Below are 15,160 nucleotides of genomic sequence, written 5' to 3'. Positions count from 1 at the left end.
CGGCGTTTCCACTTCCTCCGGAAGTCAGAAGGAGCCGCTCTCTCCGTTCGTCTCGATGGTGGCGCGGTCGTCTAGCGTTTAGTCTGGGAGCCCCTCGCCTAGGAGTTGGCGCGCGGTAGGTGGTTCCTCGCGGTTGGGTCGGGGCTGGGCTGGGCTGGGCGGGGGTGGGCAGCAGGGCCTGGAAAAGGGGGTTGCTTCGGGGTTCGGGCCTAGGCGGGGCGGTCCTGAGCGCTGGGGGCTCCTCGCTGCGCTAGGCATCCCAGCCACGGAAGAGAAAACACCGCCCAGAGACCCGCGGGACCTAGCAACCCCCAACCCCCACTCTCGTCGCCCTCTTCCTGTCTAGTGTGGAGGCCGGCCAAGTGGAATTATAAGGCTGTTGATCCCTTTGCCCCTCCAAGCCGACCCATTGCACTTGAAATAATTTGACTTTTGTTTTGATTGCTAATAAGGATAATTTGAGTAGTTAATAAGGCAAGGGCGATTCAAGTGTGATTGAAGTGCCTGGCGCTCCCAGTTGTTCTCAGGTTATACGTAATGTTACCTAATTATAAATAACAGCACAGTACGAAGTAATATATACTGCGTCGTGTCCATCCCTTAACTTAGTCTCCCTGGGCCCCAGTTTCTTAAAATGCTCTCGTTGACTCCCCTGCCCCCTTCAGTTGCGTGGTTTAAAGTTTGTTGATGGGTTCCTCATCTGGGACTGCTTATTTTGTTTGGGTACAGCCCCATGTTAATAAGCCTGAGAACATTCGGAGGTTTATTTTTCATTTCTTCTGAAAGTTTAACTCGCATTTATTCTGTCTGCCTTTGTTTATGCCTCAATATCTGTGAACTTAACCCCTACCCTCCCTACTTCCGTGGTAGAATTGCAAAATACAGAAAAAGGAAAAAAAAATCACTTTCTCATTCTGTTCCTTAACTTTAGATGCCACTCCTGCGTGGCTTTTTTTCATTGGGCTTCCCTGAAAGCAGAAGTAACTCCTGCTCCGGAGATGTGGGACTGAAGCATGGTATTTTCTGGGAGCTGGCATAACTAGCCAAGTGTGCTGCTCTCATGCAGTCAAGTTGTAGTCTAGTATCACCCATGTTTCTTGATTCCAAAGTTGAACTGGAATTTTTGCTCAAAGTAAATGTTTGCTTAGCACTTCATATCGTTGTTAATCAAACTAAATTTTCTGTCTTGGAGTTGCCTGTGTGTGGGTAGTACGATTTTTTTTCCTTACCGTCTTACTTCTGTGTATTGCCCAGGGAGAAATTTTTCCTCAAATTGACACAAAGACACAAAAGCACCTTGCTTATTCAGACAGTGAGCATATAAAATTATTGTTCATTCTTTTGCTCAACTTGTAGGTTAATTGATCAAACACACATCATATAAATTTGAGTTCAGTGGTGTTTTTAGCGGGTCTGTTCAATTTTGTTTGCCAGAATGATTCTTTTAATAGCTTTGTTTGTTTACCAGAGCATTTTCATGCAACTTCATCTTAAATTTATAATGTTAAAGAAACAGTAGCTTCTAAAACAGTTGCTGACTCAAAGTAGGTGTTTTGTAACTAACCCGTGGATGGATTGCGAATAACACGTATGAGCCTGATTTCATGGACCCATGAAACTTTAATGTTAAAAGATATGTACCTAAAACATCTAGTGTAAACTTACAACTTGTATTACTACTGTTAAACCACCGAGATCCCCAAATGAGGTTTTTTTCCTTTCAATTGAGATACTTTTCTTGATAGAGGTAGGATGCATAATGTTATCTGATACATGTTCTATCATTAGTGACAAGGCTGGTTACATTTTGTGCTTGCCATAACGTTAGGCTGTTTTGACTAGGCCTAACTTTGTGTGAACTTCCTAGCACTAACATTTTTGCTTCATTTCCAGTTCAGATATCCACCCCATGCACCTAGCCACCAATATTTCCTGCCTCAACTTTCCTGTTACTGTAATATTTAGCACAGTTAAGTTTCAAGACCACCACCAACGCCCGCTTCTGTAGTTACCTATCTCATGGGCTCTGCATGTAAAAACTATGCTTTCCTATTCTTCCCCTCAACCACTTCTGGCTTAGGCTTTGAGCATCTCTCTCTTGCAGTAGTTCCCCTTAATAGAGTCTCTCCCTACTAATTTCTGGATTTGTCACCCCCACGCTACCCCCTTTTTATCTTTGACAATAGTATAAAGGAAATATTCTTCTCAATGTAGGGCTGTCATTCACAAGTTCATTATAGATGCCTGACAGCTTTCTATAAGGAATGTCAGCCTTCTGCCAGTGTTAATTATTACAGTGTTTTATTAGTATCATTTTGGAGCAAGTTTTCAGCAGTTAAGCATCCCTAGGTATTTCTTCCTAGTCTTAAAAATCATTGATGCGGCAAAGGTGGTTTTTACAAAATGCTGGCTGTTTATCCTGCACCATGACTTTCTATAGGCATTTTTGGAGAAAAACTTGCAAAGTTCTCTACATAATTCTGTTCTATAAAAAGTTGTATCTTGAGGTTCACTAGGCAGATAACTTTTCAGATACATAATTAAAAAATAATATTCTTAACATGCATATAGTGCTTTATTTATGATTTACAAAGTACCCTGTTTCCCTGAAAATAAGACCTAGCTGGACAATCAGCTCTAATGCATCTTTTGGAGCAAAAATTAATATAAGACCCAGTATTATATTATATTATATTATTTTAACCCGGTCTTATATTGTATAAGACCCGGTCTTATTTTACATTAACATTAAAATGTAACATTATTTTACATTTTACATTAAAATAAGACCGGGTCTTATATTAATTTTTGCTCCAAAAAACACATTAGAGCTGATGGTCTGGCTAGATCTTATTTTTGGGCAAACACAGTAGATGACTGGATTATAACCTAGTTGAATCTCACAACCAGTGAGGATTGTTTTACTCTAGGAAAATCTGGAACTACAATTCAATTCAAGGTCTTCAATTTTAAAGCCTTCAACAGTTCATCATAATACCTCTTAACTAAATCTTAGAAAACTTACAATGTAATAAATGGTGCAGGCAAAACTTGGAGAACAAAAACTTGCTATTTTCCTTTCTTTTCGAAAGCAAATTGTTTCCTTACGTCTTCTGATTCTTCCAGACTTATTTTCTCTCAACTTTAGAATGCTTTTTAAAAATCTTCATAGACATTTAAAAACACACAAAAGTAGAGAGAATAAACCTCGTGTACCCATTACTAGCTTCAACAATTATTCTCTCCTTACTTACTCTTTGTGTGTATTTGGTAGAATAGGAGGATATTTTGAAAAAATTCCTTGGCATTAGATTTTCTGTTTATTCTAAATCTCCCCACTGGAGATACCCTTTTTTTTTTTTTTTAAAGCCACTTCCTTTAAAGTACAAGAAACATATAAGACACAAAGAAAGCGCAAGAAAGCTCTCAGTTCCAGAGTTGGTAGTTTAGGGGGAATCGAAGAAAATGAGCCTTTCCAGTCTTTCAGGGAAAGAAGGGGCAAGAGGACATAGAATACCACTAGACCCCTGGTGAACCCAGGGCTGGGCCTGCGCCTGGCCTCGTTCTCTACCACGGCTACGTGCTGATTTTCCTTGTCATGGTGTTAGCCTTCGTTCCATGCTTGTCCTCCAGTCTCAGAGTCGTCCAGTTCCCAGAATGGCCCCATCCTTTAGTTCTCTAACAAACACTTTCACTCGGGAGAAGGTCACTTACCCTGCCGTGGTGTCAGAGACCCGGGGGATTTGTCATCCTGCAGGATGGTGAGGGGAGATCACCCTACTGCCTTGCCATTTTGTTTCCATCTGTTGCACTTAGAACCTGAAGAGCGGGGCGTCTCAGGGTATCTCAAGGGCTTGTCTGAGCCCTGGCTGGCCAGAGGGGTTTCTGAGGGCTGTCCTGTTTCCTCCTCAGAAAACATCCGCTTGGAAGGGAGCTCATTCTGACTCCAAGGTGACATCCGTCCTCAAGGGAAAACTGGGTGCCCAGAGGTAAGTCCAGTTCAGAAGATGAAGGTGCCTCTAGGTGCAGAACAGGTTCTGGGGGAAGATTCGATTTGGGGGCTTCCGTCTCAAATATTTCACTCAAATACTTCACTCAGCCCTTTCACGCGTGGTTTGGGGGCTCTCTGCTGCTGGTCTTCATAGGTGTCCATGCAATGCCAAGGGTAGGAGAGCCGAGATCTGAGCCCTGGACGCTCCATCTGCTCCCTGCTGGTACGTTTGGCTGTGGAGAGCTCTCCCCCTGGATGGGAGTGCGCAGGATGCTAGCACTAGGTGAATGCGGGTCTGCCACTCGTGCCAGATGCCTGTTGTGGGGGGAGGCCACGCTGGAGTGACTAGGACGCTCTTGGATGAGGCAGGGCCCGGCCCGGGACAAGGAGGGGATGCCTGTGAGAAGTTGCTCAGGTCTCAGTCCCCACCGCCCATGTCCGACCTCGGACTCCACACCACCCAATCTTCCCAGTTCCCAGCTGAGGAACCTCCTGGCCGCTGGGCCAGAGGCCTCTGCGGGGGCAGTGACTGGTGCAGCTGACTAGGCGGCTCATTCCGGGCCAGCCAGGCCCTCTAACTTATTCATTAATTTATTCAAATCACTTAGCCAGGCCCCAACTCCACCTTTGGGTGCACAGCAACTCGAGCCTCAGCTCCCGAAGCTCTGGAGATGTCTTTAGAGTTTTCGCTCTCTCTGCCCGCCAGGACCAACCTTTCTGAGCTCCCTGGCGTCTCCACGAGCCATAAAATCAGACTGAACTAGCCAGGAGAGTCAGTTCCCTGCCCACTTGGTTCTTTTTGTCCTTTAAATCACTTAAATCACTTCGGATTTAATTGTCTTTCCTTGAGCGTGGCTTTGTGCTCCGCTCTTGCCTCTTGTCTTTCCCTTAGCTGATCACAGTATGAATTCAAGTTTCTGTTTTTCAGAACAATTTCTTTAATGACATTGCATGCTCCCTAGCCACAACCTGATTTTTAAAAGCTATATGTATTCAGTATTTGGGATCTCTTTTCTACCCCAGAATACATACTGTTTTGAAGTGTGTGGCCCTTGGTGGTTTTTCTCCGTTGCTTAATTTTTTTCTTTAAAAAGTTGGCAAATCTTTGCATATCTGTGAGAACTGTGTTCCAGTGGACGGTGTGTCTGACAGGACTTTTGGAATGACATGACAGAAAATTTAAAGCTAATTCAATTTGGCTTTAAGCTCAAAGGACAACTTATTGGCTGGTACAACTAAATAACCAAGAGCAGTCCTAGCAGGGACAGAGTGATCCAGGTATTCAACTAATGTTCCCAGGAATCGACATCTTTCCGTTAGTCAGGTTTGCTTCCGGAAGGTTGGGTTTCTTCTCAGTTAGCTTTTCCCCAGAACTCCAGTCTTATTAGCTTAGCAGAAGTACTTTTAATTGTTTTGCTAGTAGTTCTAGCAAAAGTCCTAGGGCTGACCCTTGGCTTGCGTAGGTTAGATGCGTACGCTTAACTGACCAGAGGGGCAGCTGGGCTTTTAAAACAGGCTGGGCCTGGGTCATGTGTCTGCGCTTCTCGTAAACCACATGGAAAATAAGGAATAGTTGCGTAAAGAGGCACTGAGGTGCTGTTACCAGAAAAACAGAATGTGTGCTGTGTAAGTAAAAAAAAAAACAAAACACCAAAAAACACAGTTGTGCAGGAGAGATCAATGGGACTGAATGCCCTGTAGAAGTTCCACAGTGTTTATTACCTTGAAGGCTCTGAGTTTAAAGATAAAAATAAACAAGCTCGATTGGCAGTGTTGATAAAAGCACTCCCAGAAACAGTTTCTCTTAAGCTTTGGTAATAATGTTCCACTGACACACTTGCAAAATTGTCTTCTGATTTGATTCTCTTATTAATCTGTGCTTGGAATTGCAAATCTTTGAAACTTAGTAAGACTAGAGATTTTCAGCTTAAATGAGTTTTGTGTTTATTGTACTTGTATCTGAGTTCTTCACCTTCCAAATCTGATTATCTCATCTACCACCCCTCATACATATAGACTAACTTGATATCTAGTGGGGTTTTCAAATGGGGACTGCAGGAAGACAAAAGCAAATGAAACTAACAAAGTATAAGAAAACCGAACCATTTTTTAGGATGTCCATCTCTTTTTCTGGTGCTGCTGTATTTCCTGTTTTAGGGTTAACTATACCTAATCAGGTTAATGAAGAAAGGAAAGTAGCAGAAGCTCATAATAGCGTAGATCAAATTGAAAGTATGTCATTAGTGTCAACAGTTGTAGAATGAAAAGAAGCCCCTAATTCTGAAACAAGTCAGATTGAAGTCTGGCCCTTACTGCCAGTTGTGGAGTTGTCATGTCCACCTCTGATGGGAGCTCTCTGACAATTAGGATTTTATAATTCTGTCGAGGATTAAAAAGAACTCGGGCGGTATATGAGTTCTTTAGCAAATGACTGGAGACCAGGAGTCTGAAAGTGATTTTAGAAACTCCAAATGAATTTCTTTAGGAACTACTAGGTTTTAATAAACTTAGATACCACGGCAGAATTTATTACTGTAAACTTTGTAACAATAATAGTTGATAATTTAGGATTTTGGCCTTTGGTTTTTATTTTAATCTTTAGTATTCTTGGCTCTTTTACAAGATTATAAATAATTATACATGAAGATTGTAAACAATATAAAGTAATAGCTTTTTCAAGTCTGAATCTCTTCTACTTCTTGGCCACTGAGGCCAGGCAGAGATCATGTGTAAGAAAAAAAAAGATGCCATACTTCCTGTTTTGGTTGTGGGGAAATGGTATTCTGGTTTTTAAAAGTTGGTTCATATAAGAATCCAGCTGTTGAAGAACCAGGAACCATTATTCTCAGAAATGAAAATGGTCACGTCAGCATCATCGTTTTTCTGCCAGAAATTTTTGTTTAAAATTATTCCTCTCATGTCTTTATTGCCTCTCCATTATTCCAGATATAAAATATGAGAAACTTATTTCAGGTGACCTATCCAGCCTGACACAAAATAACCCATAGCAGGAATCTAATGTATAAAATGCAATGAATGAGTGTAATACATGACTTTCAAAAAAAGTTCCTGAAGTAGTTTTTTTGGTGTTTGTGAAAGAAGGTGCCTGTGTGTGTGTGTAAAACTGGTATATATTTCTTAAAAATTTCAAATTATACCAGATTTGACTTTACTAGCATTAGAATGCCTATTCATTTATAGGATAATAATCCTTTGCTAAATTATGACACTTCTAAAGAATAGAAGTTATCTGTTTCTCAGATGAGAAGACTGAAGCATTGCAAGGACTTGATAATTTGGACCTAACTAAGACCATCAGATTCTAAAGCCCATGCAGTTTCCTCTATACCAGGCTACCCAGTGGATTAACCAGTAAATTTAACATCCATTTTACCATTTAGAAAATTAAGATGTTTATAACTTAGTTACCTTTTTTGCTTTACTTAGAAACTTGTTTGGAGGTTATGGATGATAAGCCCAATCCTGGAACCCTAAGTGAGAGTTCAGAACCTCTCTTCTCCTTTGGAGTGATAGCAGATATTCAATATGCTAATTTAGAAGACGGCTATAATTACCAAGGAAACAGACGGAGATACTACAGACACAGTCTTCTTCACTTGCAGGGTGCTATTGAATACTGGAATCAAGAAAGCACCCCACCGTGTTGTGTACTTCAGCTTGGAGACATCATCGATGGATATAATGCACAGTATAAAGCATCAGAAAGGTCGCTAGAACTTGTTATGAACACATTTCAGAGGCTTCGAGTGCCAGTTCATCACACATGGGGAAACCATGAATTCTATAACTTCAGCAGAGACTATTTAACAAACTCTAAACTGAACACAAAGTTTCTAGAAGACCAGATTGTGCATCATCCAGAGACTGTGCCTTCAGGGAGTTACTACGCTTACCACTTTGCACCATTCCCTAAGTTCCGGTTCATTTTACTCGATGCTTATGACTTGAGTGTCTTGGGCGTGGATCAGTCTTCTCCAAAATACCAGCAGTGTCTGAGGATGCTGAGGGAGCACAATCCAAATATGGAATTGAATAGTCCTCAAGGTGAATTATTCCTTTGAGCTGAGAATCTAATACATTGTCTTTAAATTCTTCAGCTACCTTTTATTCAGCAGGAAGATGGATGATTAAGGTAAAAATATATTGTCGCTGTCGTTCAGGGTCAGGATTTCTCACAAGCCTCATGGCACATGGATTGGTTGCAGTTGGTCCAAGATTTATGTAACAGAGATCTGAATGCCTGTTTTGGGCCATGCACTTTTCTAGAGCTTAGCTATTCAGAACTGTAAGCAGGACTGACAGTGTCACTTTTTTTGTGGATAGAGTGGAAGGAACAAGAACAGTAGGTAGGCAGGACAGATAATAAATGAAACAGAAACAAGATTATTTCCATGATGATAAACGCTACCCAGAAAATAAAGTATAATAACATAGTAAAGGAGTGGGGTGGGGGCGGGCTATTTTAGTTTAGGTGGTCAGAGATAGCCTCTCCTGGGAGGGAAGCATTGACGCTGAAACCTCAACAACAGGAAGAAGTCAACCCTGGGGAGAGTCTTTGAGACCAAGGGGAAAAACAATACAGAGGCACTAAGCAGTGTAAGACTTGGGCGTTCTTGGACGCAGAAAAGGCCAGTGTGGTGCTGGTGGGTTTAGCAGTAGCTCAGTGGATACAGTACAGAGTGTATTTTATTTACAGTGTAACAGGAAGCTAGTGAACTAAGCAGAGGAGTGTTAAGACTAGGAGTAAGATACAATGTGGTTTATTTGTATATCACTCTAAACTCTTGTGGTTTCCTATTTTGATTGCTGCCAAATGTTCCTAAAGAAAAGTATTAGGTTGGTGCAAAAGTGATTGCTGTTTAAAAGGTTGAAAATAATGGCAAAAACCGCAGTTACTTTTGCACCGACCTACTACAAGTGTCCCCATATTAGCTAAGTTCGAATGCACTCATGAGGACAAAAGAAAAAAAAAAAAAAAGATGTTTGACGGGTCTAACTTACAGAATTCATTTTAGGACTTTCTGAGCCTCAGTTTGTCCAGTTTAATGGAGGATTCAGCCAAGAACAGCTGAACTGGTTGAATGAAGTCCTTACATTCTCTGACACCAACCAAGAAAAGGTGGTGATCGTGAGTAAGTATTTAAACAATTTGTTTACACCGGCATTTTAGAGAATAAGAGGAATCAGACTTTAAAGCATACTAACAATATTTATATTGTGATACCCTCTTTCTATAAAGTGAATACTTAGTTTAATGTTTGTTTTTATTGAGAAAAGATCTGAAAATAAGGTTAACGTTTAAGGTTGAGTCAAGAAAGAATGGAAAAATAACAGATACATCTTGCCAAATATTAGAGCCTGTGAGTTGACCGTTCAGGTTTCAAAGTACAATTTCCCCAAATGGGATCAATGTATATAGCAACATTTAAATGAGAAATTCAGTTTAGGCCCCATACCAAATCTAAGCCTTAGGAGACCTGCCTGTCAGTGCAGTGGCCACCAGAGGCCCCCTGCTGTCTGGATGAAAGCCAAGCCAGTATAACAGGGACAACGCAGTGGGCACTGAGCACTTATGTTATTATTTTCGTTCAGAATCATTTTTGACAGACATACTGCCATCAGAGATTGTAGGAATCTGGAGGTGCTTAACATAACACTCCGACGTGGGTGTGTGCACGTGTGTGCGTGCGCAAAGAGCTGAATTTGGATTTGCCTTGTGGCTGGTGTACTTGGTTTGGGGGCTGAGATGATTAGATCCGGTTTTTAGGGATCTAATTGATGTGCCGTAATGGATGAGATACTGGACTGGGGGTAACAAAGACGGAATGCTCTTCTGGCTCTTAACTTCTGTGAGCCGTGTGACCGGGCAAATGTCAGACTTACAAACTGCAGTTTTCTCAGTATTGCATCAAAGGAAATTGTGAACATGAAGACTCTTTGAAAAGGATAGGCTGTTCAGACAGGTGATGATATAAAATTAGGTTTCTATCTCTCTATATAGTTTTTACTTACTCATCGTCCACTCACGTAGTAAAAACCTGTAGATGGAGTACGGGGGTTTCTGCTACCATCAGTGTATCAAATGTCCTTCAAGGCTTGGAAAATACAATGTACCTTCAGGTTTTGGGCTTGCTGTGACACTATTTTGGATTTACAATAAGTGGTCTTAAAAACTGGGATACTTCTTGTCTCTGCTTTTTAGTTTTTCAGTGCCAGGCTGGAATTTAGAGAATAGGTGTTAATCTAGAGAATACTGGAGCTAAGAGGGGCCTAACGATCATATAGTCAAACCTTTTCGTTTTAAAGATAAGGGAACTGAAGCAAAAGAGAGTGAACTCATAGCTGAAATCATACAAGTACTGACAGAGCTGAGATTAGAGTCCATGTTTTCTATCCCAGTCCCCTTGCCTCCTCTATCCTGTATTCTTCCTGTTTCTCTTTACTTAATGTCAGTACACTTACCTACATGAGCAATCTCTTAAATTTCTTCCATTTTTTTGTAAGCTTAGAACCTGGATGAATAAACCTTTAACAACTGAGTGCCTCAGGTTTTCTTTAGCAAAATTTAAAATGACTAATAGAAATTTTGTTTTCATTTGGTTTTGCACTTTTCCTTTTGGCTACTCGGATGTCATTTTGCCTAATTCTCAAGTTTTGGTTATGAAGTTGGAAGGATATAATTGCTCTTAGCTGAGATATGGAACACTGCAGCCAGAGCGGGTTTTGGGTGAAGAGTTCAGGAGTTCAAGTTTGAAAATACTGAGTTTCTGATGCCTATTAGATATCAGATGTCTATTACACATCCGCAGAGACCGTTGAGTAAGCAGTTTGGACATATGAGTATGAGTCTGAAATTCGGAATAGAAGTTGGACAAGATGTATAAATGAAGTTGAAAAAATACAGTTATACTCAAAACTGTAAATTGCTAAGAGATCACCAAGCCATTAGGTGTAGACAGAGAAGTGAAGCATTCTAATAAGACACTGGGGAAATGAAGAGCCAGCAAAGGAGAATGAGAATTAGTTGTCATTGAGGTTGGAGGAAAACGAGGACTGGTGATGTCCTCGAAGTCAAGGAGAAGGGAGAAACGCACTGTGTCAAATACTACAGGGATTCGATAGATGAGGACAGTATGGCATCTAGAGCTGGAAGGTCTCAGAGCCTCTGGCTTCTTAGCCCTGATCACAGCTTGAAGAGTGGCTGTGTGTGTGTGTGTATATACACACGCAGGTGCACTCTGTTAGCCCCCCATTTTTTAACTTGTAACACAAACTAATAGCTATTAAGCAGAATAAAAATATTTAGAATAAAATTAAACAGTGACAAAGAAAAAAGGCAAGGGATTGAAGATGTGGCCTGACACATGGTGTGGCCTCATCCTACGTGTCTTGGCCTCAGGAATTGGAAGTCCTCCTGGCTCTGCTTCCGCATATCTCCTGTGGGGCCTAGTGTGAACGCTCCCTGCTTGAACTCACTGTTTGTTCTTGTCTGTCACATGGCTATGGCTACCTTGATCTCCTGGAGGTGTTTAAAGTGACATAAATCAGTTCTTTATAGAACATTGAGTGCTTATAAAAATGATCTATAATTCACTGGCCCGTCCCTAAACTCTTCTTTTGTTTAAGAGTACCTCTGTGTGTGTATATGACACTTGTATACTTAAGGACACTGGAGTCCAGCACAGGTTCTGCCTGACTTCTGGCTGCCTCTGCAGGCCGCCCGGCACAGGAAGCCCTCAGTCTCCCGTGATGTTTGTACATCTTGAGACTCTGTAGGCTGTAGAGATCTCAGGGTTTCTGCCTCTTCCATAGCCTCTCTCCCCTGGTACGGGAACTGTCGCACCCTTCTTTATGCTCCAGAGACGTGTTGTAGATTACCTAGTTCTTCACGAATGTGGGTTCTCGCTGGTCTCAGTCCATGATGAGGTAGCAGTACACAGTTTTTTTTTCCCCTTTCTGGGTACTAGTTTTTCGCCCTTGCTTTTGGTGAAAGAGGTATTTCCTAATTGGTTCATAACTCTTCTTCTCTTTAACTAACAGGCCATCTTCCCATTTACCCAGAGGCCTCTGACACTGTGTGCCTGGCCTGGAATTACAGAGACGCCCTGACAGTCATTTGGTCTCATGAGTGTGTGGTGTGTTTCTTCGCCGGTCACACTCACGATGGCGGCTACTGTGAGGACCCTTTCGGTGTGCACCACGTCAATCTAGAAGGCGTTATTGAAACAGCCCCAGACAGCCAGGCTTTTGGTACAGTTTATGTGTATCCTGACAAAATGATGTTGAAAGGGAGGGGCAGAGTGCCAGACAGAATTATGAATTACAAGAAGGAAAAAGCTCTCCATTTTTAGTCTGATTGATTTTGTCTTTATAGAAAGAGGATGACATTGCTTTGTGTTTGTTCCCCACCCCCTAATCCTTAATCTCATTTAGTATTCTATTTGCATCACAAAATGTAGTTATGGCTTCACTGTGTGTTGGCTCATAAGACATTCTGAAATGTCATTTTTGGATAATATATCCAGTGCTGAAAATTGGAAAGAAAATGAATTAAAGTAACCTGACTTAACCAGAGAGACTGCAGAGGTGGAGGGGGACGGGTGGGGAGGGTGATACAATCTGCAAAACAGACTTTATTTTAGCCTTACCTGAGATTTTTTTACTTTTTACAAGGAGAATATGTTCATGTATTATCTATGTAACTTAAAATTCATAATAAAACAGATAGAAGCTCAGGTAAAGCTTTTCCTTTTTACTCTGTTGTGTGAGTGAGCTTTGGACATTTTGTTTTTTGCTCAGAATATCCATCATACTGTACTTTTATAGGATTGTGTTCCTATTTTGTAAACCAAAAATACCAAGTTACTTCACAGGTGAAGGAAGTGTGCTCCCACGTAAGGCTATAAGAAGGGCCTTCAAAGAAGTCACGTGGTCCTCTTGTGATTCCAATTAAAGCAGGACCAAGAGCCAGTGAGTGCATCTGTGTGCCTGCTGACGTGGTCTCTTTGGGCCACCAGCTGGTGGCTACGTGAACATAGCAAGTAAATGAATTTCCCTGTGACTCCCATTATCGATGAATGGAACATGTTAACTCAGTTGTCATACATGCTAAGGCTTATTTGCAAAAACACTTCCTAGATGGCACGTAGGGACTGTTTAAGTGTGGAGAAAGTTTGATTCAGGGCTTAAAAAACAGCAAGAGAGTCAAAACCAATACTCGTCAACATAAGTGCCTGCTGAGTACCTGGGCACCAGCGGGGCATACAGGTGTATTGGTTTTCTATGGCTGCTATAACAAGTTACCACAAACTAACATAATGGCTTAAATAACACAGATTTGTTCTTTTGCAGTTCTGGAGGTCAGACGCCTGAAGTTATTTTCACTGGGCTGAGATAAAGATGTTGTCAGGCCATGCTCCCTCAGGAGGCTGTACAGGACAGTCTGGTTCCTTGTCTTTCCCAGCTTCTAGAGCTGCATTTCTTGGTTCCTTGGCTCACGGCCCCTCCTCCATCTTCAGAGCCAGCAAGGTAGCATTTTCAAATCTTTCTTCTTTGTTGTCACGCCACCTTCTCTTCTGTCTGTGTAGTCAGGTCTCCCTCTTATAATTGTGATTACCTTGAGGGCCTACCTGGATAATCAGGATAATCCCATCTCAAGATCCTTAATTTGATCACATCTGTAAAGTCCATTTTGCTATATGAGCTAATATCCATGGGTTCCGGGGTTTAAGGTCTGGATATCTCTGAGGGCCGTTATTCAGCCTATCACAGCCTATCACAGAGGAGACTGTAATGTGCTCCTTGCGTTCACCAGCTTTATGAAGCATGTGGACACTGACAACCTTAGATACAAACGTGTGAAGAGGAACTGGGAACGTGGAGCAGGGGTTTCATGTTTGGAGGGATTGGGGTTGGCTTGAAGAAGGAAGAAAATATGGTTTCAGTAGGTGTGGAAGTGCATTTCACGCAGACAGATTAGCATAAGCAGCGGCGCCGAAAGCTATGCTGAGTGTAGGAGAGGCAGGTGATGCTGTGAGGATCACCACACGGTTCTAGGGGTGTGGCAAGAAGTAAAGCAGGACAGGACAGGCCACGGCTGTGTGGAGAAGAGCCTTGAACGATGGGCGCAGAGTTAGAATTTGACTTGTCACACAGTGAAGAACCCTCGGGTTCCTGGGCTGGGTGACGTGTGGCTAGATTGTGCTTCAGTCCCGCAGTGGATAATGAGACCCTGACGTAGAAGAGGGACAAGGGGAGGAAACAAAGCTGGTGAGAAGACAGGTTTTGATAACAGAAATATGCAACTTACCTAATAATACTTAAATTCAATTAAACTATGGAGTTTAAAAGCAATTTCAGTAATGTTTTCTAAAGGCAGTACACTACCAAAAGTGAGTTCCTTTAGATACTTTTGGAGATTCAAAAGGAACTGTATATTCACAGAATTCAGTGTGATAATGGGAGATGCAGATAGGATGAAAGTATCTTTATCTTGAACATTACTTTTTTTAAAAATTGGAACATTTCTCTTAAGCATAGAATCAATCATGGGTAGGTCCTACATATAATTTGCAAATAAGTCCATTTCTTCATGTATGATTTTAATAGTTATAAAAGCCATAAATACCATGCAAGCTGAATGTACCCTGGAACATTGAAATCCTTTATATTTATTTTATTGACCCTTAAAATAAATTTCACTTTAATTGCTTTAGTATCAACTAGATTTTTTTCCCTTTACCTCATCTAAACCTTGATAAAGAATTGCTGACTGTCTACTGGCCATTGTGTAATTGTGTAAAACGAACAAAACACATGCTTACCTCCTTTAACAAACATTTATAGCATACTTAATATTAAGGCTATAAAAATAAAGACACAAACTACCAGGCTTGTTTTCACTCTCATGATGTATGATTGGTGCTAATAACTTTTTGAGTGAAATATTTCTTAAATCTCATGAAATAGTGTCTTGACTACAGAGTTTGATAGTAGTCTATGTAAAAAATTGCCACCCAGATGCTCTAAAACAGCACTAACAGAAATATAATGTGAGCCACATAAGTAATTTAAATATTTTAGCAGTCACATTTTGAAAAGTAAATAGTAACTGATAAAATGAACTTTAATAATATATTTACCCCCAGA

At 41.2% G+C, this 15,160-nt stretch overlaps 1 protein-coding gene and 1 pseudogene across 3 annotated transcripts; one reads left to right on the top strand and one right to left on the bottom strand.

Annotated features, from left to right (window-relative positions):
* The first annotated feature begins 13 nt into the window (after window positions 1-13).
* Window positions 14-15,145, top strand: ADPRM (ADP-ribose/CDP-alcohol diphosphatase, manganese dependent). Of its 3 annotated transcripts, XM_033089362.1 has the most exons (6): window positions 14-115; window positions 3,913-3,989; window positions 7,439-8,056; window positions 9,028-9,144; window positions 12,053-12,262; window positions 13,364-15,145. In XM_033089362.1, exons 3-6 carry the CDS (start codon window positions 7,456-7,458, stop codon window positions 13,402-13,404), a joined length of 969 nt encoding a protein of 322 aa, XP_032945253.1. In that variant the 5' UTR covers window positions 14-115; window positions 3,913-3,989; window positions 7,439-7,455; the 3' UTR covers window positions 13,405-15,145. The 3 variants fall into 3 exon arrangements, with proteins under 3 accessions (XP_032945253.1, XP_032945250.1, XP_032945252.1); XM_033089359.1 differs by lacking the exon at window positions 13,364-15,145 and having other exon boundaries at window positions 12,053-12,603; XM_033089361.1 differs by lacking the exons at window positions 3,913-3,989; window positions 13,364-15,145 and having other exon boundaries at window positions 30-115; window positions 12,053-12,603.
* LOC117012855 (cell division cycle-associated protein 3-like) lies at window positions 79-6,325 on the bottom strand (annotated as a pseudogene).
* Window positions 15,146-15,160: the final 15 nt, after the last annotated feature.

Source organism: Rhinolophus ferrumequinum, chromosome 21, assembly GCF_004115265.2.
Source record: "Rhinolophus ferrumequinum isolate MPI-CBG mRhiFer1 chromosome 21, mRhiFer1_v1.p, whole genome shotgun sequence".
Taxonomy (NCBI): domain Eukaryota; kingdom Metazoa; phylum Chordata; class Mammalia; order Chiroptera; family Rhinolophidae; genus Rhinolophus; species Rhinolophus ferrumequinum.
The sequence above is the reverse complement of the archived record's forward strand: the minus strand, read 5'-3'. Positions and strand labels throughout refer to the sequence as shown.

What these genes read in the sequence shown, in the direction of transcription:
- ADPRM (XM_033089359.1), top strand. Translation starts at nt 7,456, where the DNA reads ATGGATGATAAGCCCAATCCTGGAACCCTAAGTGAGAGTTCAGAACCT. An exon ending in GGAATTGAATAGTCCTCAAG is followed by an intron (nt 8,057 to 9,027) that starts GTGAATTATTCC and finishes AATTCATTTTAG; the next exon opens with GACTTTCTGAGCCTCAGTTT. An exon ending in AGAAAAGGTGGTGATCGTGA is followed by an intron (nt 9,145 to 12,052) that starts GTAAGTATTTAA and finishes TTTAACTAACAG; the next exon opens with GCCATCTTCCCATTTACCCA.